Consider the following 24,428-nt stretch of genomic DNA (forward strand, 5'->3'; position numbering starts at 1 on the left):
TTCTCCACACCCAGAGGACAGAATTAGTGGCTTGATTGATCACACAGCTTTTATATGCCTTAGTAAGAGAAATGCATTGCTCCATGCAGGCGTGCTAAAGGAGAGGTTGCCTACGTTTGCAGTGGAGGTTGGTGCCAGGGGGTTTTGGAGGGATGTGTGAGGAAAAGTTAGAGTTAGGACTAATTTTAGTCCTAGAAAACTTGGCATTTTTAGAGGGCAATTCACTTGACTAGTCTCAGCTCTTTGTTCTTAGTGAGATGAAACGGCCTCTATAATTACATATTTAAGAAGGAATGAAAAAAGCCTCTCTGTTGGACTGAGAGCATGTGAGAGGAGCAGACACCAAGGTCAGTTCGGAAGGAGGGGCAGGAGCTGCTCCAGGAGCTGGAGCAGAGATTCCCCTGCAGGCCAAGGGGAGGACCATGGAGGGGCAGCTGTGCCCCTGCAGCCCATGGGGTCCGTGGGGAGCAGAGATCCACCTGCAGCCAGGGAGGAGCCACAGCAGAGCAGAGGGTGCCCAAAGGAGGCTGTGGTGGCCCTGCAGGAAGCCTGTGCTGGAGCAGGGTCCTGGCAGGACATGGTGCCCACATTGGAGCAGGGTTTCTGGCAGGATTTGTGAACCTGCAGTGGACTCCACTGGAGCAGCCCATTCCTGAGGGAGCTGTGGGAGGGATCCACACCAGTTCATGCAGAACTCCAGCTCATGGGAAGGACTCACACTGGAGCAGCTCATCCTGGGATCTGGATGCTCATGGGAAGGACTCACACTGGAGCAGCTCGTCCTGGGATCTGGATGCTCATGGGAAGGACTCACACTGGAGCAGCTCATCCTGGGATCTGGATCTGTCTCCTGGGAGAGGAAGCCCACCCTGGAGCAGGGGGAGAGCGTGAGGAATCCACCCTCTGAAAAGGAAGGAGCAGCAGAAACACCATGTGATGAACTGACCACAGCCCCCTCCCCTGTGCCCCTGCCGAAGGAAGGAGGGCCAGAAAATCCAGGGGAAATCTAAGCCCTGGAAAAAAGGGAGGGGTGGAAAAAAGTGTTTTGAGATTTTATTTTGGTTCTTATTACCCTACACATTCGCTGAGCAAACTATCTCCCTTCCAGAGGGTGGAGCACAGTGGAGAAGGTCTGAAGGGTGAGGGCAGTAGAGCTCCTCCGGTGTCATGTCAACAGGGAAGACCTGGGCATGACCCCGACTGCTCCACTTGGCAATAAGAGCATTAGCTGTAACGGCATGGCAGGGATATTTAAAATATCATTCAAAATGGTGTGAGTAGACCCAGCAGAGTCCATGGCTCAGTTAACACATTCTGGCAGACAGAAGATGTACCCTCAGGAGAGGATGGCACCCACCTCACCCAGCGTTTCTGTGCCTCAAGCTCTGCACTGGCATGGTGCTAATTGCCCGTGTCACACGCTGCAGTGTATGACTGGGAGGTTTGCACAGCCTGGCCCCCTCATGAGTCCTGGCATCTATTTCTCAGTGAGACCGTGACAGCAACAGGAACAGTTTCATTGGACACGTCCAGAAGGATGAAGCCCTTGCACTCAAATCCCCTTCTTTCATTCCAGTTCTTGTAGCCAAGGATGAAATCACATAAGCAGAGTGCTAATTTTTATCTCAGCTGACCAGTGTGACATTAAGCATCAAGCCACAATTACTATTTTTTTAATTACCGTGTGAGCAAATGTGCTGAGCATTTCAGACACCCTGCCCTTGGCACACGACCACGTTTGCCTGTACTGGGGTTCTTTGTGCTGTACCAGGATTGCCCCACAGTGCTGAGCGGGACCATGGAGCTTGGCTGTGCTTCATGGGGGTGTTGAAAAGACACCCTGCAGTGCTGTGGTGCACCAGTAATGGAAGTGCTCCCATTCTGTTTTGTTTTTTATTTGCTCTTGCATTAAATCAATAGTTTTTTTAAAAGCTGCTTTAAAAATAGAAAGAATAATTGAATGAATGAACTGGTAGGCTGAAGGATATTTTTCCCTGTACCTTTCTTTTTTTCTAGACATATTTTTTTCCTAAAAAAAATCAATAAAGGATTCAGCTTTCTTGTCCTTGCAAGCATGTTCAATATCGGCTTTTATTTCTCTATTTCTCATAGTACATGCTACTCACATTCATTCAAGCTCAGGGGGACCAGCAGTTTCTTAGTTTTCTTCAGTCAGTGGAACATTTTACAAACTGTAAGGTTTTTTTCCTCTGAGATTCCTGAAAAAATTATTCAAAACTTGAATCCTTGAGTCTCTCCTCTTCACTAAGTCTGAACTAGCTCATGAGAGAGTTTACAACGTTCAACTACATCCTCAGTCTGGCCTAGCACAACCAAAATCTTCTAAAATTCCTGAGTTTTGTGGTTTGCCTGGGGTTATTTTTATACTAATTTTTTAGTGAACTTCTTTCCCAGCCATCTATGAATTCTTGCTGTGCCAAGATTTTCACTCACATGTGGTTTTTTTTGCTGGGATTTTGCCATATGTAGTAAGACTGAATCTTACTAAATATGAGCAAGTCCAAGGTTTAAAGCTACTGGACAAGAACTATGATTAAAAAAATAACCCTCTCACCACTTTTCTTATTTTGCTGTTAAGATTTTATTGCCCTGACTACTTTGCTGCTTGAGCAAGGAAAACAAGTCAAGATCAGCCAGTAAGACCAGTTAAGATGGGAACTAAGATGAGGACAACATCAGTGATCTGTTACTAACATGACAGTGTCATCACCTGCAATAAACTGGGGAATAAACTCAATTTCTTCCCATTGCCAGCTTTCATGGGTTGTTAGCCATGATTCTGCAAACTCTTTCCTAGAGATAAGTGACATGCCCCAGAAGAACTTTGATTTGTATTTCACATCTACTGGTTTTTGATTCTGTAGCAACTATCAAAATCCCCTTTAAAGCAACTACTTCTTGGAGAAGAGCCATGTTCCTGCTATCTCCTAGTGCCAAGGGCTCTGGATGGTGCTCAGAATTACATCCATCTTTTCCTTCTTTTCCCCCTTTACCTTTTCCAAGTCCTGCCCATCCTGAGTTATGCCGCTGTCTTTAGCCCTCACTAAATGCTGATGTTTATTGCTCTGATCCCCGTTGATGTGAAGGACTGGAGGTGCAAAGGACACCAGGTGTCAGCTGTCCTCAGGACTTACAACTACAAAGCAGGCAGCTACCTTGGGCTCTTCCCAGGGCTTGTGGGGCAGCAGCACAGGGCGGGTTTTGGGGGGCTCAGAGCTCCACATCCCAAGAGCTTTCCTGGTGTCTGCAGCTGTTTGGGCACACACCAACAGTTTGGAAGACTGAAGTTCTTACCTAGAGTGAATTTTATCTTTGGAAAATCATGTACTTTTCACCTTTCTGTGCCAGGTTCTTCACCCCCTGAATAAAGCACGGCATTAACGATGAGCTGTTGTGCAGAGCAGCCTCAAACCAACTGAGCATAAAGCTCCGTGCTCCGGTTAATCCTGCAGTGAGCTGGCCTCAAGTCACTTGCCACACAGGGTCTTTGATGGTGCACCCTGGATTTTGGGTCAGTTAGAAAGTCCCTTTCTGGAGTTTCATGATTCCTTCCTTTACATGCAGTGCTTTTGGGCTGAAGGACCTGAGTGTGCCAAGGAAGGGTGACCTGGCAGGATTCAATCTGCACCCAAAAACTGGGCTACTCCCAGTCATTTCATAAGGAAATGAGAAAACAAGTTGCTTTTCTTTTTTATATAACCATCAGAGAGTGGTATCCAGCCTTATTTTGAGACCCTGCCCTGGCTCAGAGGAATCTCAGTATTTCTGGAAATCATTTGCTGCCTCTTATCTTCTTTTACCATTTTAGGATATAATCTTTTTTTTTGTCTTTTACTGCTAGAACACAATCCTTCCACCTTTGGCAAGCATAGACAGAAACCCATGAAATCATGAAAATATTTTTTAAAATGAAACAAAAAGACTGTCATAATCTCTATTTATCTTTAATACTAAAATGCTGAGTGAAGTCATTTATTAAAATCTTTCAGTGACTTCTTAAGTCCTCTTAATTCCTAGCCCCTGCCAGAAAGGTGATAGGGTAAGTGTTGAGTTTAAATCATCTAAAAATGTTTGCTGCAATATTATTTTTGTATTCAGGACTGGATTCAGTTTGCCATGTTACCTAGGAAAATGATTCTTGATCAGAGCTGATGGAAGAGAACAGACTCTGATTTTCAGCTGTACAGACTCAGAAATCTGCCTCAGTGAAGAAAATCAAGGATCAATTCCTGTATTTCATCTTCGCAAATTTCTTTTTCAGGCTTCAGATTTTATTTTGCTGCAGTATAGATTGAAGGAGTTTCACTTAGTGTAAAAATTTTCTGAGTTCAGGGTAGTGATGACGATTTACACAATCACCTTTTTACCATCCAGCCCAGTCTTATAAGTGCCTGGTGTTGCTGGTGAAGAGAAGTGAAATGCAATACTGAAAGAAGCTTTTATTATCTCTGTGAAAGCAACTTTTAGTACTGCAGATCTTTTTCCTTTTACCAGAAAAGTAAGAATAACTTGATGAGAGAAAGCACCTTCAAGTCTAAAAGCCTTGCCCGTTCCGTGGCGGGGGCGATGTGCAGGATCCAGCAGCGCTGGCAGCGTGTGACATGTGCTGTGACAGATTTTCCTTGGCTCTGGCTTAGCCCCCTCCTCTGCCTGGAGCATTCGGGGTCCCTCTGAGGAGCCCCTGCACTGCCTGGCAGAGGCAGAGGGGCAGGATGCTCCAGAGAGGGAATTCCACGGGGTGAGAGGGATGCTGGACAGCAGCACCGGCGGGGACAGGGAGAGGGGGAGGAACAGCGCAGAATCCAGAGTCGGGAAGTTCGGGATCGGAAGGGGGAGAAGGAGGGAGATTGGCTCCTACTGAGGAGCAGAATGATTTTTCCCTCTCCCTCTTGAACTCTAAAACATGAAACACCAAGAGCACTGTGGATTTATGCTTTTACAATCACTGTGGTCCAGACTTAATAAAAGCAGCTGTGGAGCTCTAGGGGGGATGCTCTATACAGAGTTCATTGATAAGGTAAGCCCTTTCTCTCCTGCTCTGGTAAGGTGCTGAAAGTGTGGGTATTTACATGCAGAATGGCAAACAGATGAACACCAGGGTGCTTACCTTACCTATTTTCACTGTATTCTTAATTTAGGTCCATTTTCATATTATCTTTGCTCACACTTAGTTTCTCAGAGAGTTCTTTTGATTGCTACTCTATTTTTCTTCTCCTTTCTGTGTAATCAAATGTTTGATCATAGGAATAGAGACATCAGGGTGCAGCCTTCTGAAATTATCTAAGAAATTCAGAAAAACATTCCTGAAAATTTTGATATTGCATGGTGTCCTTTATTTTTTTTCTCCTCCACCCCTTCTGAAGGTTCTGAGTCTCCAGGCATGTGTGATATAACCAAGGATGATTTCATGATTTAACAGACTGGCCAGTCTTATTCAATTCTGAAAAATATTGTCCTTTTTGGACTGGTGTTTCCATCAGTCTTTCTGAAATTCTGCCCAAATCTGGCACTGTCTTTATTACAGAATGAATTAGGAAGAGAATTTATAATCTGTGTCTTTTGGAAATACCAGGAGCTTAAAACATTGATAGATTTGATACTGATTATATGATTGGTACTGATTTTATGATGATCATTTGTTAATTTCAAAGGAAGAAAATACAGTTAGTATCCCAAAACATTCCCTTACAACAAGGGAGAAAGTATTTGCAGAAACTTTGCTCTCAGACAGAGGGGAACTGCCTGGAGTTGTACAACTGTAGATCAGCACAGGGTTGTGATGGCATTTTACACCAAATAAAATGCAGTTCTTTGTATTTAGCAGAACCCTAAGCTTCATTTAATAATTAAATGGCATTGAAGTAGTCACCTGAGAATCAGGCATCAGCAAATCCTTGTATTTACACGTATTTGGAGGATGTTTCTTTGCTGAGCTGGATGCAGACACCTGCTATGTGTGCCTGACTGCACCCCAATTTGCAGTGCTGAACTTACTCAATAGGAAACAGGAAGCAAAATACTGATATTAAAAAAATGCTTATATTAAAAAACAATTTAAATATCAGGGTCAGCCTGTAACAAGAAGAGAGAGATCCAGCAGAGAGAGAGAAAGTTGTGTTCCCAGCTCCTGACTCATTACATGACTGCACACAGACGACTAAACCACTCTAATTAACTTTATGAGCTGGAAAATAGTTGTGCATTTAGTTACTCCAAGGCTTATGTTTTGCATGAGAAAGGATCAGATGAGATTTCATGTGCTAGTCTGCCAGAAAACCACTTGTTTGTTCCTGGGACAGAGCCAGGTGTTTGTGTGCCTCCGGGTGTTTGTTTAGTGGACAAATGGGCAGTGATTGCAAAGCAGAGCCACAGGATTTCCTCTGCAATAGGAAAAGTCTATGGAAAAGTGATCCAGGAGCCTGAACCAAAATTTCAGGTGCTGTATCTTGTGATCTGACACTGCCTTTCTCTTCTTCATCTGGTCTTGTTTTCATGGCTTTTCCATGTTGATTGTTCTCCAGTGGTGCTACAATTGGAGTACAGTTTTATTTTGGTTAAAACAACACTTTCTGGGCTACTGAGACCATTTTTTGTTCCTCTCTAGATGATCCTTGGCTGTGTCTGCTTTCCATTTTTGTCTAGAAAGCCTCTGCTGAAGATGTAGCTCCCACATTTGAGTGGCACATGCTTTTTTCACAAGTCAGCCTCAGGGAAGCAGGAGTGTGAAATGCTGTGCTGTTGCTACCATTGAAAGATTCAATAAAACCTTTACAGCCTCTCCAGATGCTGTGAAATGTCTGCCTCTGTTTTCTTAAGCTTTGTTTTGGCTCAGGTCTACAGACACAGCCAGGTTCCCTCTGCAAGATGAGGAGAGGGGTAGAGCCAGATATTTATATATATTTATAGCAGGTTCCCAGTGTTGATATGGTCACTCCCAGCACTCCCAGGAAAAATATTGCAAGAAAATATGGCCCTTTCTTCCCCAGAAAAGAGCAGAGGGGGGGTGCCAGGAAATTCATGATCAAGGTGAGGTCAAACATGGATGTTAGGAAATTCTGATGTGTCAGAGGGATCCCTGGGAATACAGTGGGATCACAGATCTCCTCCTGATGCTTTGCAGTTCGGTTGGGTTTATGGCCTAAAGCAGCAGGAAATCTCTGTCGTTGTTTATCAAACATTTTACCTTTATATCGTTCTTAATTTTATGATCCCAAATTGAGTTGTTTTTAGTGTTTCTATTCACCAGAAAAAAAAAAAATTGGTTTGAATTCAGGTTCCTGTGAATGTATCTTATTGCTTTTCACCCACTATCCTGTACTTACACCTCTTGCAATTCATGCATATTTTGTGGTAAATTATCATGGTGAATTTAAAATTTTTTTAAAGTAATTAAAAGCACTTTTGATACCCCATTCTTGCCAAGTCAGTATTCTCCTACCCTTCTGCATGTGTGTTACCTGTTCAAGGCACTTGAATTTCCCTTTGTTGCACACAGCTCTGTTCATTATCCATTTTGCATTTACAAGGCTTTTATCAAGGCTGAATTCAGAAGATTATTGGAGCTGCACTAATGAGACCCCTAAAATACTGAAATGAATCCCTAACATTATTCTTCCCCAAAAGGATCTACCTATATTAAGGATTTGGGAGGAAAATGAACCTCTCTGACCTAATGAAGTCAGTTGTTTAAGAAGTGTGTGATCTCAAGTTTCTTTCTGTGAAAATTTTGATTAACCTCAGGAAAAATTTACCTCAGGAGGCTGTGAAATTTCCATTATTAGGAACAGACTGGACACTCATCTGTAACAACAAAACCAGAATTTAGCCTGCTGTGAAATCAGATAAAGGTTGAAGGAAGTGTTCCACGATTTGCATACCCCAGCACCTTCAGATTCTGTTCCTGGACAAATATATATATATGGCCATTTTCAGGGATATTAGCAGGCCAGAGAGCATTAAATGTCGTTTTATTGAGCTATGGGAAAAAAAAACCAAACCACAAATAAATGGAATAATTTGGATTACTTCAGGCTTGTGGATGCTAGGTGTCCTCTGGATATTGAGAACTAACTGTATAAATTTTGAAAACAATAATGCTTTTGGTTTTTCACATCAAATATTGAAAACACATTAGCTGCTGAGACTAATCTGAAATTTCAGTTTTGATCACTTTATCATAAATAAAAGTTTTCTTCTGAAGATGCTGCCCTGGGGGGGAAACTTCAGATCTCATTGCATATCTGCAAAATTTTAGTCTGTTAGAGCTAAGAAATTCATTTGTACTTCATTGTACCTCCCCATCCCTCAGGACACCTTGTGGTTCACAATAATTTTCCAAACCAGCAGAACACATTATTCTTGCTTGGAACACTGCCTTGGGAGCCACTGCACCAGAGTTCATTAATCCATTGGTCCACCTTCCCCTGCAGATGCAAATTCCCTCTGTTCTGCTCTGAGGGGGAAGAGGTTTAGCAGTTTGCTGCAAATTCCACATCAAGCAGAAGAAGGGGAGATTTTGGCAGGATGCAGGGGGTTGCTCTGTGCTTGGTCCTCCAGACCTTTCTGCTCCCCCAGGGGCCTGTAAGGATTCCTTCAGAAGATGGGAGAACAGGCACACCAGGATGGAAATGTGGGCAGTGGCAAGGTCTTGGTGTCTGATGGAACATAAATGGACAAAACCCCAGACAGGACAGGCTGTGTCAGTGCTTAGAGGTGCACCCCGAAGTTCCCAGCTTCTCCAGGGGATGCTGTAGAGGGGCATGGGACCTAAAGGCCTCACAGGCTTGAGTTTGTTTGGGGCATGGAAAATCTGGTGCTGGACCTGTTGTGATCCAGCCACTGAGGGGTCTGCAAAGCACTGAAACCAAATGTCAGTGCCAGATAAATAATGGAAATAAACCAACTGAGACAGGGTTAGATTGGCTATCAAGAAGGAATTCTTTACTGTGAGGATGGTAAGGTCCTGGCACAGGCTGCCCAGAGAAGCTGTGGATGCCCCATCCCTGGCAGTGCTCCTGTCCAGCTTGGATGGATCTCTGAGCAACCTGGGCTAGTGGAAGGTGTCTCTGTCCCATGGCAGGGGCTGGAACAAGATGGTCTCTAAGCCCCTTCCAACCCAAGCCACTCTATTCTGTGATTCTGTGATAAATGGCAGGTAACAGTCAGGTCCTTTTGGTTGTTGTCACTCATCTCCTGCTTTTGGCAGCTCGGTGTGAAAATTCCCTGGGTTTGCCTAAACCTTAGGAAAAACATCAGGTGTTTTGTAGCAACAACAAAGATTTTTTTCCCAACTGCCTCCTGTGCCCTCCCTACAGGAGGAAGAGATCAGGAAGGTAAGAATTGTTGTGTGGTGACTTCTGTCCTGAAGGAAGTGGGGATGGTGCCTCCTGGCCTTTGTCAGGGTGAGAACAACCCGGCCAAGCCATGAAGGACAAATTGAAACACCCCCAGTGAGAGATGGGGAGAGAGCAGGGAACAAATCTAATGTAGGGCTGGCAAAGCTGCATTGATCAGGCCAGACAAGAAACCTCAAATCACTTTTTTTCCCTCCAATCTCAGAAGTTTTGAGGCTTGATATTGAAATTTTATAGTGTCTAAGTCAGGAGTTTGTATCTCTTGAGGTTTGCTGTGGTGGAACTGTTCCATTTTAAAGAATATATTATTTAAAAGTGGAATTCTTTGTGTATTAATTAAAGATGAGTGTCTGCAGCACTCATATAAGCCTGAACCCATTTCTAATAATCAGAAATGTTGGTTTCTTTTGTTGTGGTTTTAAATCTGTTTTCACAGGCACTGGAAGCTTTCTAGCACAGAATGTGGGTCAGCAGATGGGCTGGATGGCAGCCTGTGGTGCCATGTCTCTGTCCCCAGCTTTGGACATCAGAAACAGACAAATGTGGAATCTTTAGGTCTTCTGAGGCAGCAAAACCAAAACCAAACCCATCCTTGATAACTGGATTATTTCCCAGTGCTTGTCCTACCACACTGCATGAAGCACTTGTGTCACAAAATACCTTTTGGGAGCTCGGGTTTTCATCTATGGTTATTAACCAGAATCAAGGAATCAGTTACAAACAGAGTTATAATTTTCTTTTTTTCTTTTTGTTTTTCTATTTTCTTTTTAGGTTTGAAAAGTGTACAGCTTTGGTAAAATGAAAGTCCTCAACAGCAGCTGTTTTGCTGTAGGTCTGCACTGCCTAGGAAAGTCAAAGTAGCTGTGGACACTAAATCATTATTTTTAGAAATTATTCAATGTTTTTCAATGCCCAGTAATAAGTCTTACTGCATAGTCTTGAAACTGAAAGGAAATAGAAGCACCTAACCAGGGCTTTATTTAAAATACCTGGGTGTTGTTTAGCCTGAGCTGGGGACCACAGAGGGCAGAGAGGAGCTGGTTGCCAGGGAAGCTGTGGCTGCCCCATCCTTGGAAGTGTTCAAGGCCAGGTTGGATGGGGCTTGGAGTGACCTGGGATAGGAGAAGGTGTCCCTGCTCATGGCAGGGGGGTGGAATGGAAAAGTCTTTGAAGGTCCCTTCCAACCCAAAGCATTCTGTGATTCTGTGATCTGAGTGTAGCTTTTCTCTCACCCCTGCCCTTCCAATGCCCCTGTGGGATGTTGCATTAGGTTTTTTGGGCAAATCTTCTGTCACAGGTAAGCATGAAGTGTTTTACTGGTATCAACAGACCAAAAGTTGTTGTTTCAAAAGCTTTTTCTTTTGTGTGAGACACATGAGACATACCAGATTTAGTGTTTTGTATCATTATTAACAGAAATGCAGCAGTGGGGTGTGATGTGATGGAGCAAAATACACACCTGACATATAGAAAATTGTTAATCTTTTAATTTAGTGCATTCAAAGTGATGATTCCTCTTCAACAGGCAGGAGTGAATCCACTGTAAAAGAACCAGCAGCCTGGTGGTTGAACAAGCCTACTGAGGATAAAGGACAGATTTCTAGCCCATAGCTTGAATCTTTAGGATTTAATCCTAAAGTGAGGTGAAACAAAGCCCATTTTTCTCAAAAGAATCTCTTTCGTTACACTAGGAGATTAAAAAAAAAAAAAAAAAAAGGAAAGGAGAAAGGATGGTTGGTGAGCTGTGGCTGGTTTGAGGTAAGATTTCTGATCCTTGTAATTTTTGTCCCTAAATAGAGGGGCTGGTTGGACTATTGGGAAGTGCTTGGCTAAGGATGTGTCATGGATGTGATTTATGACAGTCTCTGCTCTGTCAGCAGTGCCCCAGCCAGGATGGTGTGACAGGACAAGGCAATGACCACTGGGAGCTCTGCCTGTGCTTCCACAGCCCCTCAAAATACCCAGGGGAAGTTCAGGATAAACACAACACTAGACAGTGTGAGCTGGGATCCAGCAGACACTGAGCGCAGACTAACTTTTCTGTCGACATACTGAGAAGTGGATGTAATTGGACAAATTAGTAGATAATTACCTTTTTTCCTCTTAAAAAGATAATATTTGCTGACATTAATTTGTCCTTTTAGCTTTTGTCTTTTACTGACTCAGATAAAATTATTAAAAATTATTGTCTTAATTAACACAATTGATAGTGTTATCAATTTAGCTGTATTAATCTTTCAAACGAGCCCTACTGACTCTTTCTATGAAGTAACTCTGGGTCCATGGACATCTTTTGTTTCACTTTGCCATTTACCTACTTCTAATTGCCATTAATCTACTTTTACAAATAATTGCTACACTTGTCTGTGGGCCATCAGTTTGGAAACAGTGTTTGACTTCTTGTGCTCTCTTGTCAAGCACATTAAAGCATCCCTGCCACAGTAACTTCCACAGAGGATTTTGACAGCATTTGAGAGCAGTTCAGTTTCTGGGATTCCTATGGCACTCACTGCACACTGCTGTTTCCCATAATTAATTACTTTTGTTATTGAGCTACAACATGATTTTAGTTTTTTGAGATTTTTTTTAATGGTTGGCATTGATATTTCCTTCCTTTGCCTGTAAATTTACAAAAATGCATTCCCCACTTCATACCAGTTTGGCTGTCATACATAAATTGGATACATCCACTTTTGGCTGGCTAGCATAAGCACAGTGATTGTTTTCTTATTACTTTAGATTAATTACTAATTAAGATTTCTTACTAGTTTAGATTCTTACCAACTTAGATTAAGGACCTCAGATTTCGCCTGGGTTGCTACACTTCCCATTTGTAGCTTCCCAAAATGTTTTAGGAGTTCCCAGGAACTTGCAAGCAATGAGGATTACAAGCATGGATCACTTCTATTTCTATTAAAATAATATTTTGTAGTCTCTGTTTCTGACTCATTAACTTTTAGGAGCTGTGAATGACAAGATTTATGACCTTTATCAGGCATTTAATACTGTGATACCTTATAAAACACAAGTATAAATAAAACTGCCAGAGTTGGCAGTTCCAATATTAGTTCCTGAAGTAATGCATTTGTGAAAATGCACATCCCCTACATTTGTTAGGCTTTACCTACTAGTATGAAAATTATCCCTCTCCACATTTTTTTACCCAATATTTAACACTAGATGCTGATTAGGATTATGCTTTTCTTGACTTGGAATTATGAGAGAACTAATTATTCTGCCCTGTTAGTTACACACTTTTCAGTCTTATGCACTCTAAAAGTGAGATTGATTCTGGAATAAAGATTAATTTCTATTAATACCTATCTAATCAGGATGATGAACATCTTCTAAAGCCATAATCAAATATTAACCCCATGCACTAACAATTTTTGTGTAAATCAAGCAGAGTTGTTTTTTATTTTCTTATATCTGAAACTTATTCTTAATTCACCAGACATGATTTAAAATTATAAGGAAAGTTTGCATACCTACTTGGAAGTTAGACATTAATTTCCTTTTATTTTTGTTGCAAATTTTTAAGAAATAATGTGCTCTCTCTACTTAAAGCTGAGATAAAGTGGTTTTTTTTTCAGCAGCCAGAGGGGATACTCTGTCACAGCATTTGCAAGCAGGTAAACAGCTTATATCAAGTGAAGCAGCAAAATTTTCCATGTCTAGGTGGAGCAGAGAGAAGGTCAGTGGGCTGGGGCTCTCCTGTCCCAAGGCTGTGATTTGTCTGGCAAACCTGCTCCTTTGCTTTAAGGCAGATTAGAAAACCCAGTGTCTGCACTTCTGGCTGGGTTTAGCATACACAGAAGTTGAAAATTCCTATTTAAAGCTACTTTGTTTGTCTGCTTGGACATAGCAAAATATTGTCCTTGTGAGACACCTGATACTGACTTGAGTGGGAGATTCTACTGTGGCTCAAAAGAGGAACATGCCCTTAAATACTCTGATATTTGCATCAAACCCACCTTGTGCTGACGGGTCCCAGATGTGCTTTTCCATTTGCATCACTTCAGCACCCACATGGCTCAAATGCTGCAGCCACAGAGGAGCTGTGGGGCAGAGCTGGGGCACAGAAAACCAGCAGGATCCTTTTAAAGGCCAGGTAGAACCTGGATCAAGGCCTGTGGCTATGACAGGATGGACAGGATGATCCTGATTATTTCCCAGGTCCATGCTTTAGTCCATCCTTTTGTACAGGATGGTCTTTTCAGACTGTCCAGGCTGTTGTACCAGCGTGCCGCATCCAAACCTAAGTGGTTGCTCTGCTCTCTGGAACAGTAAATTTAAAAAAAAAAAAAAATTATTTTAAAAATTAATCAGCCTTTTTTTTTTTTTAATTAAAAAAAAACAAACCCAAAAGACAACGAGGCTGCTGAACTTTAAATAGTTAATAATGTGTGGAGCCATATGCCTGGTGACTTTTTGTTCTTTCCCATGTCTAGGGTAGCAGTATGCCTTCATGGTTCAATCCCCTTCAGTAAAATTTTTCTTTTTATTTTTCCCCAAACTAGAAAGACAGCAGGGAGAAGGCTGTGAGTGCTTCAGGTGTACATGTACAATAACAGACCTGATGACACAGCTCTTTAATTGACAAGAGTGCCTGTCTTCAAGGTGCAGAAGAGAGAGCAAATGGGTAAAATAAAGAAATAATTTTTGTTTCTCATTTAGACTCTCTCCAAGATGGACGTTTGAGGGGAAAAATTTAGAGTTTCACAGTGTGTCCCAGGTCTCACAGCAAAAGTTATGGAAGCCCTGAGTCAAGTGCTAAGTTCATGAGAGCCATTCCTGCCCCAGCAAGCACCAGCAAGAGGAATTGGGGTGTCTGAATGCCCTAAAGAGCTCCTGGCTAGGTGGTTTCAAGCATTGCAGAAATGTTTTTTTCTTATGCAGGAGTTCCTCACTTTACAACCCTTCAGTTGTCCTAGAGGGAAGATTTTAATGGGTGTTTGCCAGATTCCCATTTTCCCCTATTAGGGTTCCCTTTACTTATATTAATAGGTTTGACCTCAATAACCCATTTCCACACACACAAAAAAAAACCCCAAAAAACCCAAAAAACCAAAAAAAAGGAAAGAAAACCCAACAAGCCTTCCTAGAGGACTCTAATATTTAATGGTCCTGCTGTTTCACAATTCCAATGGCCAATTGTTTACAACCATGGCAAAGCTATTTGCATTAGAACACAACACCTAAGGAAGTCTAAGGAGAATTTGTGGATGTAATTTTTCACCTACCTGTAAAATTTGCAGAGCTGCCATCTGCAGACATAGTGTCCCTCGGGATACAAAGAAATTGCTGGAGTGTCTTGCAGATAATTCCCAGTTTCTTGGCATTGTGAGAAGCATGTGTCTAGACAAAGGCAAGCAGCAGACTCAGCTCCAGCTTTCCTCCAGTCCTGCCTCTGGTCATGAGAAGGAACAGATCAGCCCCTGCCCCTCCTCTTCCCTACATGAGGATGTTAAACACCCCAGTGAGGTCTCCCCTCAGTCTCCTCTTCTCCAGGCTGAACAGACCACATCACCTCAGCTGCTCCTCAAAGCTTTCTCCTCCAGACCCTTCACCATCCTCTTGGCCTCCTCTGGACACTCCCCAATAGCTCAAGGCCTTTTTCCTGCTGCAGTCCCATGTAAATAATGATGTTCTTGGATAAAGTAAGTCATGACCCAAATCATGGTAAGATGTTCTATGCAAGTTTGAATGGTGTCCTGAAATGCCCTGTGAAGTGTCAGAGCAGAATTGAAAATGGGAAGATGGATCCTGTGTATGAACAAAAATATCTCCACAATTTCTAACAGCAGGTGTGATCTGCTGCAAAATCTGTTCTTTTGTTTTTCAGACACTTCACTGGACATGAGTGGGATGGCATCAGATCACAACAATTCTTCCCAGGAAGAATACATCCCACACTATCTCCAAGAGGAAGACCCCTTTGCATCAAAGCTCTCAAGAGAAGCTGACATCATAGCTGGCTTTTATTTGACAATAATTGGTAATGATTTTATAATTGGTCTTTGAAATATGACTGTGCTGCTGCATCCTTGCAGCTCTCAGAAAAGAGGAAGAAACTGCTTTTCATTAGATGCATAATTACATATTTTTTCATACTAGAAAAAAAAAATCTGGGAGGGAGGAGAGATAATGTGTTAGAAATATGGTGTCAACAGTTAATATCAATAGATAATGTTGCTGCAGGTAGCCAAAAGTGACCAGCAGTAGATGTTTCAGCAAAAAGTGAAGAAATACTTATTGTTTTTAATAACTGATAGGTAGAAACTCTGCAGTTTAAGCTGTCCCTGGGCAGAGCAGGGTTTCCTCACTATGCATTGTGGGTTTTATGGCCTATTTTTAGAGCCTGAACATCCTCAGATGTGTTCATGTGACCCTTGCTCAGCTCTTGGCATCATCTGTCCTCTATGGCACATCACATTGAGCAATATTTTCTGCCTAGCACCCTCCCCATCCTTTTGTGTTGAAGTCCTTTACAAGGTTCAAAGGGACCTTGCAAGCAGAATAAATGCAATTATCTATTGGTTAGTGCACAGCCATGATAGCTGGGACTGATTTCTCTTTAAAGTATTCACATGACAAGGAGTTATCATTCAGCAGAAATGGGCTGCCCAGGGTATGGTGAAATCTTTAGCCCTGGAAGTTCAGAAAATGAGTGGAGGTGGCTCTTTGTGGTATGGATTGGTGGGCATGGTGGTGCTCAGTCAAAAGTTGGACTTTGGAGCATCTTGGAGGTATTTTCCAACCTAAATGATTTTATGATTCCATGTCTGTGGTTTTTTATTATGACTTATGGTTCAGATTAAACCTGTGACATTTTTCCACTGAACTGTGTTCCCTACTCCTTTGCAAGAAATTGTGGCCCCTCCTGAGGATGGCCTGTGGGGACATTCTGACAGCAGGGACAGGGAAGCAGGAGGTGGGAAGCCAGGACTGCTTTTGTGCATCTTTTTGCACTTGGGCTGTATAAGGTGCAAGTGACTTTAAAATTTCTTTCAAAAAGGAGAAGAAACTGAACAGTGAGTGAACAAGGCTGGATCCTATCAGGAAACCATGATAAGAGGTTTTAGGGTCAGGTATGAATTAGAAAAATAATTGGTTTTTGTCTTTGAAGAAAATCAGGAGTCTTGACTAGTCTGATAAATTCTATGTAAGCACATGATCCTTTGTCCTGAGTAGTTAATTTCCATGTGTAGCTTTCTAATTGTTTAGAAAAAATGATCAGATCCAATTCTTTTGTCTTTGTCACTTCCCCCACCAGCTTTTTCATCGCTGCCTTGATTGATTCACTGTACAGCCAGGCAGGGTGACAAACTACTGAGCAGGGACCCGCTGGCTGTCAGCTCCTCTGAAACCCCTTGGCAAGTCACTATTGATTTGCAAACTGTTGTGCACACTTCCTCAGCCTGTTATGAAACAGCTTAATTGAAAACAAAATCCTGAATTATTATTTTTTTTTCTTTAAATTTGATTTTCTCTGATGGTTTAGTGCTGCTCTCAGGTTGGAGAAGTGGAAGTTTATTTCTCCAGTTGGCTGCTTGTAAACACTTTCCCCTCACTGCAGGTTGTGTGTCTCAGCCTGCCTCTGTCTCTTTTTTTTGCAGGTGTCACTTTTTTAGTTATCACATTGTGTGTGTATAAGTCATAGTGCCATGGTGCTATGGTCAGTTCTCCTGGAAAAGAGCCTATTTTTTATATCTGAAATGTCTTTTGCCCCTGTTTCCAACCTACCAGAGCTGCGAGCCTGCTCCAGCAATGTCGGAACTCAGAATGTCCCTCAGACATTTTTAGAGGTTCCAGGCCTTGGTCAGAAGCATTTTAGGCCCTGGCAAGCAGCTGAAAACAGCTGTGATTTTGAGTTTGAACCATGGAATGAATTACCAACTTTGAAGGTGGAACAAGCAGTCTCAGAGGGTTAGATGGTATAGTAAAAGTAGTCACAAATTAGAGGGTAAAATTTTTTAGTATTGTACAGGGGGGTTTTAACACCTGTACAGGGGGGGGTTTTACTTTGTACAGGGGGGTCAGGAGTTCTAAGATGGAGGAAAGTGGACCTGATCCTGTTCTTCTTCCTTCTTCTTCTTCCTTACCTCCATGTTCTTGGTGATGTTGGCATTTTTCTATTGGTTTAGGCTGGGGACACACTGTTCAACGTAGATGATAGATATTGGCACATTATTGTAAATATAGCACAGGTAGTTTCTGGTATATAATGTTTGTACCATCCCACTGAGGGGCAGAGCCCCGCACACTGCCCTGCAGGACAGACCTGCGGCAGGGCAGCAGAACATGTTAGAGATAAGCAAAAATAAACAACCTTGAAAACAGCACAGACGAATTATGGCTTCTTCTTTGGCAACGGGGCAGAAAGACAGAGACTTTCTACAATCTCGGAATCACCAATACCCACAGATTCCGACACAGCAAGGGCTTCAGCTGACTGCTGGGAAAGTCATTTCATAGCAGGAGAAATGGAGCTTTGGATGCCTCACCTAAGGAGATGATGGAGTTTTGATCACCAAGGAGTTAAAGAAAGATTCAGATTAGCAATTTTCAGATGCAGACATAGACAAAAGGCACCACAAATGATCAGTGGACGCCTTCCAGCCACAGGATTAGGAGGTCAGTGAGCTGGGGCTCTCTGAAACATTGATATTAATAATGAGCAGTGGTTTCAGTGCAACTTGGCAACTTCAGAGCTCCTTGGCTGATAGAGATGTCTCTCTAGACTGCCAGTCAGTTGAAAAAGATTCAAAAAAATGTCAAATGCTTTCAAAAGGTATTTCAAACTGGATGCCGGCACGCTAGTTATCCTAAATATCACTGGAGAGGAAAATGGCATTAAGAGAGAAAAGGATTAAAATATATGAAAAATACTTGCAGCATTGAGATTCATTTACTTAGCTGTGAGGAAGAAAATGACTCCTATGAATACCTCTATCTGCTTATAATTCAGATTAAATTTGCAGAGCCATAAGAGTAGCTTGTTCTTAGAATTTAATTCACCCAGAGTAACTAAAATTTGATGAGAAGACCTAAGATAAGTAATAAGCCTAAACCTGCTTCTGTTCTTCCGTTTATTTTGTAAAATGATACAGAAAGCAATACTGTCAATATAAAAATAAAAAAGTTTCCAGTGTTCCACTTTTAATACAGAAAAATTCAAAATCAAAATATTTTTCTCCTGAATTTGATAAACTTTTGTTTCCTCAGTCACTCATATTTCTTGATAAATAATTTGGTTTTAACATCTGGGAACCATTTCTCTCTCTGCCTCATGGATGTTCCCAGGTTGGGTTTCTTGATTCCATGGGGACAAGGTACTCTTGCAAGGAGATTGTGCCATTGATGGACCAGAGTAAATAACAAAATACCCATTTAAATACTGGATTATTTATTACTGAATTTCCAAATTAATTGCTAAATAATTAAATACCCATTTAATTACCGAACTACATTTCCTGAGGTCTGGCCTGCCAGAAGACTCAGATGAAAATTGCCTGGTGTTCAAAGGGACAACACTGGGAGAGGGCAGCACTGCTGGGGGTGCTGGGGTTTCTGCAAACAGAGATTGCCCCAGCACAGCCCCGTGTACACGGCAGCACAAAGCTCACCTTGATGCCTCTTCAGCAGAGGGGAGTTGGGTTTTCTATGACTTTTTTTGGAGTAGTGTGAGGAGTTGGCCTCAGCAGGTAGCCAAGCACACAAGACAAACCTCAGAGTGGGATGGGGAGGAAACAGGCAGAGAAAAAGTGAGGATGAAGACAGGGTGGGGATAAAGATAGGAAGATCCACTTCTGTTTACTGCAGTGGGCAGACAGGCTCCTTGAGGGGAATAAATTCAGAATAATGGAATCACTTTGGGTGGATGGACCTTAAAGATCATCTCCTTCCAACTCTCATCACGTGGTTCCAACCCTCAAAGCTTAAAGTTTAATTACTGATTTAGGTAGTGAGAAAAAAAAGCGTCAAATCTAAAATACTTATGGAAAACATCCTTCCTTAGCCTTTAAACCTAAAATACTTGTGAAAAACACCCTTCCTCACCCTTTATACCTAAAATACTTATAGAAAACATCCTTCCTCCCCCTTTCCTGGGCTGAACCTCTCTCCAACATTTCCCTCAGTGCTGTTGTAGGTCCCTTTTGTGAGGCAGCAGCAGCACAGGCACTCCTTGCTCTTCACTCTTTTCTTCTGCATTTCCCTCTCTCTGACGTGTCTCCCCTGATCTGTTGTGAGGCTCAGTGGGCCATGGTCCCTTTGGGATTTTCACCTTCTTGCTCCATGAGAGGGATGTTTTGTGCTGTCCTGTGTTTCCACAGCAAAACACTCACTCTGACCTTAAACACTTTCAAATATGAAAGAAGACACATTTTCTTTAAGGGAACTGGAAATCCTACAATTTTCTGTACTGGTGTGATTAATTCCATGGCAGATGAACCACTTTGCAGTGCTGGTACCTGTGGGTCCTTGGGTTGTGATATGGATAAAAATATGCCAGCCAATATGAGAAGAGGTTAAAATCATATTAATCAGATATATTTTATTATTTTTCTTTCCTATGATATAAATAAATTTTAATGTAGGATTTAAGATTTAATATTATTATATTAATTTAAACTGGAAATTTATCCCTCAACACCCGATTAGAGTATTTAATAAAGTTGAAGTTGGTCAGATTCTGGTTCCTGTGATTACAGAGAGCTGAATTTCATTCTTGTGGCTGTATAAATGTTTGAGTGAGAGCTGTGTTGGTCAGGCAAGAGGGATTCTGGGGTTTCTGTTGTGAGCATTCAGTCCATGTCTGGGCAGGCTCAGCTGCTGAAAGCAAAGCCTTGCTGCAGAGGGGAAAGCAGCATTTGCTGTGGGAGGGACGTGTCTGCAGTCCAGGTCTCTGTGAGCTGCACAATGACAGTGAGGGGATCACGTCTCAGCATAAAGTGCCCAGCCTTAGGGAACACTGGTTCAGGCTGAAAATATCAGGGAGTTTCACAAGGAAGATGGAGTATTGCTGTTTTTGAATATGATTCTAATTTGAATGTTATTCTATTTTCCATTATTACAGGGATCCTTTCAACTCTGGGAAATGGGTATGTTATTTTTATGTCCTCAAAGCGAAAAAAGAAGCTGAGACCTGCTGAGATAATGACTGTTAATTTAGCAGTGTGTGATCTGGGCATTTCAGGTAATTTCATGGTTTTATTTTCTCTTGTTTTTACTATCTTGCCATTCTGCCTGGCAGCAGCAAGAGACATTCCTCTGGAAGTCATGAAAGCATCAAATTCCTTTTGCTGTAGATATTTCTGCTCTATTATTTGCATGTAAATAATAGGGGAGGATGAAAAAAACATTCCTGAACAACTTGATGGGAAGAAATAAACAGTACAGAGGAAAAATTAGAGTTGATTTTATCAAAAAGGCAGCGCTCCTGTTCACCCCAGCACTGGGCAGGTCTCCAAAAGCAGCTTCCATGTGCACCCTGGCACAATAACCACAAAATAGCTCAGTATTACAGGTGCAGAAAATTATGTTTATTTGCCATAGGGTGAAATAGAATAGATACAAATACCTCAAAAACACATGTTTAGCCAAATAATTGGAAAATGCCAGTGGCCATCAGCCCATCAAAGCTTTAGTATTCTCTCCTTTGTCTCTGGATCAGAAAATATAAGCATTTGTTTCAATCTGTAGAGTATGAGCCAACTGGGAGGATTTTTATTTCAACCCCGCAGTCTGGATGTCCTGGCATTGGAGGAGGGAGCTTTGGAGAGGTTTATCCAGAGCTGCAGAGATGGTTGTTTTAGCTCTTGACATGAGACTGATCCAGCTGCTCACAAGGAAAGGGCTGGATGCCCTTTAGAAAAGGATATTTTGGATGGCAGATAACCCAATGGGTATCAGGACCCAGCTGACCATGGGATCTCCCCAGTGCCATATAAATGGAATTATATCCCCACGCTTGCAGGGTCATCTGTCCCCTGTGTGTTGTATACACTGGGACTTCTTCCCTCAGCACTCTTTTCCTACCCTTGCCATTGCCAGATGCTTTTGGCCTCATCTAAACTCCAAAAATATCACTGCACAATATAAAATGATGGCTGCCAGCCTCCCCAGACTGATGCTTTTTTGAGCTCTCACAGCACAAGACCAAAGACCTGCTCATCCCTGCAGATTCCAGTGGTTTTGTTCAGTAACCATGGGTTTCTGAAGGAAATACTAATTCAGTAGAAGAAAGATGTTGGTATAAATATCACTGCTACCACACAGAGAAATCCCAATGGTTTCCTTGGCATTTCTGTCATGGACACACTGCTTCCATCTCTCAACACTTAGAAGTTAAGGAAAAACCCCAGATTGGTTTCTTCCTCCCCTGTGATATTCCCAGTCTCTTTGTGTTTTAAGAACCTGTATTATAAGGCTCATATTAGTCTCTCCAATGGGAAGGAGTGTTTCAGGAGAATTTCCCCAGCTTTATATTCTGAATTTTGCCCAGAGAAGCTGTGTCTCCCCCATCCCTGCAAGTGTCCAAGGCCAGGTTGGATGGGGTTTGGAGCAACCTGGGATAATGGAAGGTGCCCCTCCCCATGGCAGGGGGTGGAATGAAACGGTCTTTAAGACCTCTTCCAACCCCAAATATCCTGTGATTCTATGATTGGATGAATTTTAACAGTTTTAACATAAAAACTGTGTCCCAACCACACAAACAACAGCTTCTTTGGGACCCTTCTTAGTGAGAGGGCTGGGAATATCTCTGTTATGGATTACTACCAGAGCACCACCTGGTCACCTCGCTTTCTTCCATGGGGATCTCAATCTATCTGGGGTTGAAATTTTGGAATTAAAAAGAGTGATTCCCAGAGCCATGCTTGGTTTTCTCCATTCTCTATTTTTTTTTAATTTTAATTAATGGAAGGTGCTAACTTGAGAAATGTGATGGGTTCTGTCTGCTGGGCAAACTGAAGATAGAAATTTTTTTCACAAAATCTTAATAGTTTATGCACTTTTCTTAAAAACTTTTTGAAGAGTTCTGCTTCCTGTAGATTTCCACAGGGTGGCACCAGCCCCTTGTTCAAAGCTGCATCAGACTGATTTTGCACTGACATCGTGCTCGGTGCTGCTCCCAGTCCTGCTGCTGAAGAAAATCTTGATTTTGTGCAAAGGATGTGTCGGCCTTTAAAGCTGTCAGTCACTTATATGCCTTAAATTGCTGACTTGATTGTTAGCACATAACCTAGACCTTGCCATATTTAATGTTTTTCTTGAAACCTTAATCACTGAGGTCAGATTTTGCTTGAAAAATCAAAAATGGATTTATTCTGCTCGGAGAAAATCACATCAATATTGACCTGAGCACATCCTGCAGGTCCAGGCAGAACTTTCCTCACAGGCTTAGGATAATCCAAAAATATCTTTTTTAAAAATGCATCTGATCTTGAAGTGTTTTCAATCCTGATGCTTTTGGCATAGAAGATAATGGTAATTTTCTGCAAGATTCAGTTTTGGAAGAAATGCTTTGATTTTCTGTTAAGAATGAAAAGAGAATGCATGGTTTTACATCAGTTCAATGTGAAATTGAATGTTTTTAGATAAAATATTTTCCTATAGATCACTTCAACAAAATAGAGATTTTTTTGTCTTGGTTTCTATGAATGGGTTACCTTGTGGGAAATACAGTTTGCAAGATCATTTTTGCCCTCTTAATAAACCAATTTCCTGAGCTTCTATGACACTACAGACACTGGTTCAGCCAGGGAAACCAGCCCAGGGAAGCTGAGATGTTTTCAAACCCTTGAGGTGCTCTGGTTGTTCCTGTGCAGGAAGGAATACAGTCACTGAATGTGGAGTTCAATATTTAATGTTGTTTGAATGTTGCAGTTGGAATGTTCAGGCCTGGGAGAATTTAAGATCAGGCTCGTAAGTAAAACTGAAGTGTTTGGAAAACAGATGTCCCTAGATTATAAATTTTTGAGTTTTCTGTTCCATTAAACTTCATTTATTTTCTTTGCCTAAATTAAGACCAAGAAGAAGGTAATAATTAGGAGAAAGCAGAGATTTCCAACTAGATAATTAAAAATTTCAAACTTTCTCTTTGCCACAATACTTAAAAAGAATATGAAAAATGTAAACCTGCTTTAAGGTGAGAAGGGAATATCGTTTGACCAAACCTCACTTCCTCCATAATGCAGCACTCACTTTTACCTATGGAGGAATGAACTCAAGTGCCTCTAAGAGAAAGCCTCAAAAAAACTCATTTCCCATCTCTTTAGGGAAGCTTAGAATGTTTTGATATCTGTGTGCAGTGGCTTGCTAGGAGGCACCAAAGAAATGTGTGGTGTGGAGAGGACCTGAAACCACTTCTGCAGCTCAAGTCCATGTATTTCTTTCCCACCTAACACTTTACCTGTCTGTGCATCCTACTGCTTGGCCTTGACAGGTTTGAAAAAGTCCTTTTTGAAGGCAAATTTCTTTACCTTGTGCTCAAAGATGCCCAGTTTGCTACAGGGATGTTGACTAAGTAGATCTGTGCTTATTTCAAGCTCTGACTCACCAGCACCCATTGTGTTTAGGTATTGGCCTGTGGACTTAACACATACTCTGAGGGTTTCATAGTGAGAAGAGCCTGGCCATGACTGGTTCCAGAGTGTCGGTTTACCTCTGGTTCCTGTGGTTTATACTAAAGCACCTCTTTCCAGCCCTTCTGCATGATGTGGCTCATCCCAGCTCATCACTGGTGCCATGGGATCCAGCTACAGCTCAGCCCTGTGCATGGAGTGCTCACAAGCCATGGCATCACAGAGAGCTTTGGGTTGGAAGGGACTTTAAAGACCACCTTGTTCCAACCCCTGCCATGGGCAGTGATGCCTTCCAGTGTGCAGGTTGCTCCAAGCCTCATCCCACCTGGCCTTGAACACATCCAGAGATGGAACATCCACAGCTTCTCTGGGCAGCCCATGACAGTGACTCACCCCCTCACAGTAAAGATTTTCTTCCTAATATCCCATCTGAATTTGCCCTCCAGCTTAAAGTCAACACATAATC

The 24,428-nt window shown here is 42.1% G+C and overlaps 1 protein-coding gene across 1 annotated transcript in view; it reads left to right on the forward strand.

Moving 5' to 3' along the window:
* The first annotated feature begins 4,130 nt into the window (after positions 1–4,130).
* The window catches only part of LOC100232332 (opsin-5), a 30,257-nt gene continuing 9,959 nt past the window's right edge, over positions 4,131–24,428 (forward strand). The window contains exons 1-3 of the mRNA XM_002189219.7: positions 4,131–5,038; positions 15,220–15,372; positions 20,455–20,574. Of these exons, the coding sequence (XP_002189255.4) occupies positions 15,234–15,372; positions 20,455–20,574 (259 nt within the window). The 5' untranslated portion in view covers positions 4,131–5,038; positions 15,220–15,233. The remainder of the gene's footprint in view (positions 5,039–15,219; positions 15,373–20,454; positions 20,575–24,428) is intronic.

The sequence above is a fragment of the Taeniopygia guttata genome, chromosome 3 (genome assembly GCF_048771995.1).
Source record: "Taeniopygia guttata chromosome 3, bTaeGut7.mat, whole genome shotgun sequence".
Taxonomy (NCBI): domain Eukaryota; kingdom Metazoa; phylum Chordata; class Aves; order Passeriformes; family Estrildidae; genus Taeniopygia; species Taeniopygia guttata.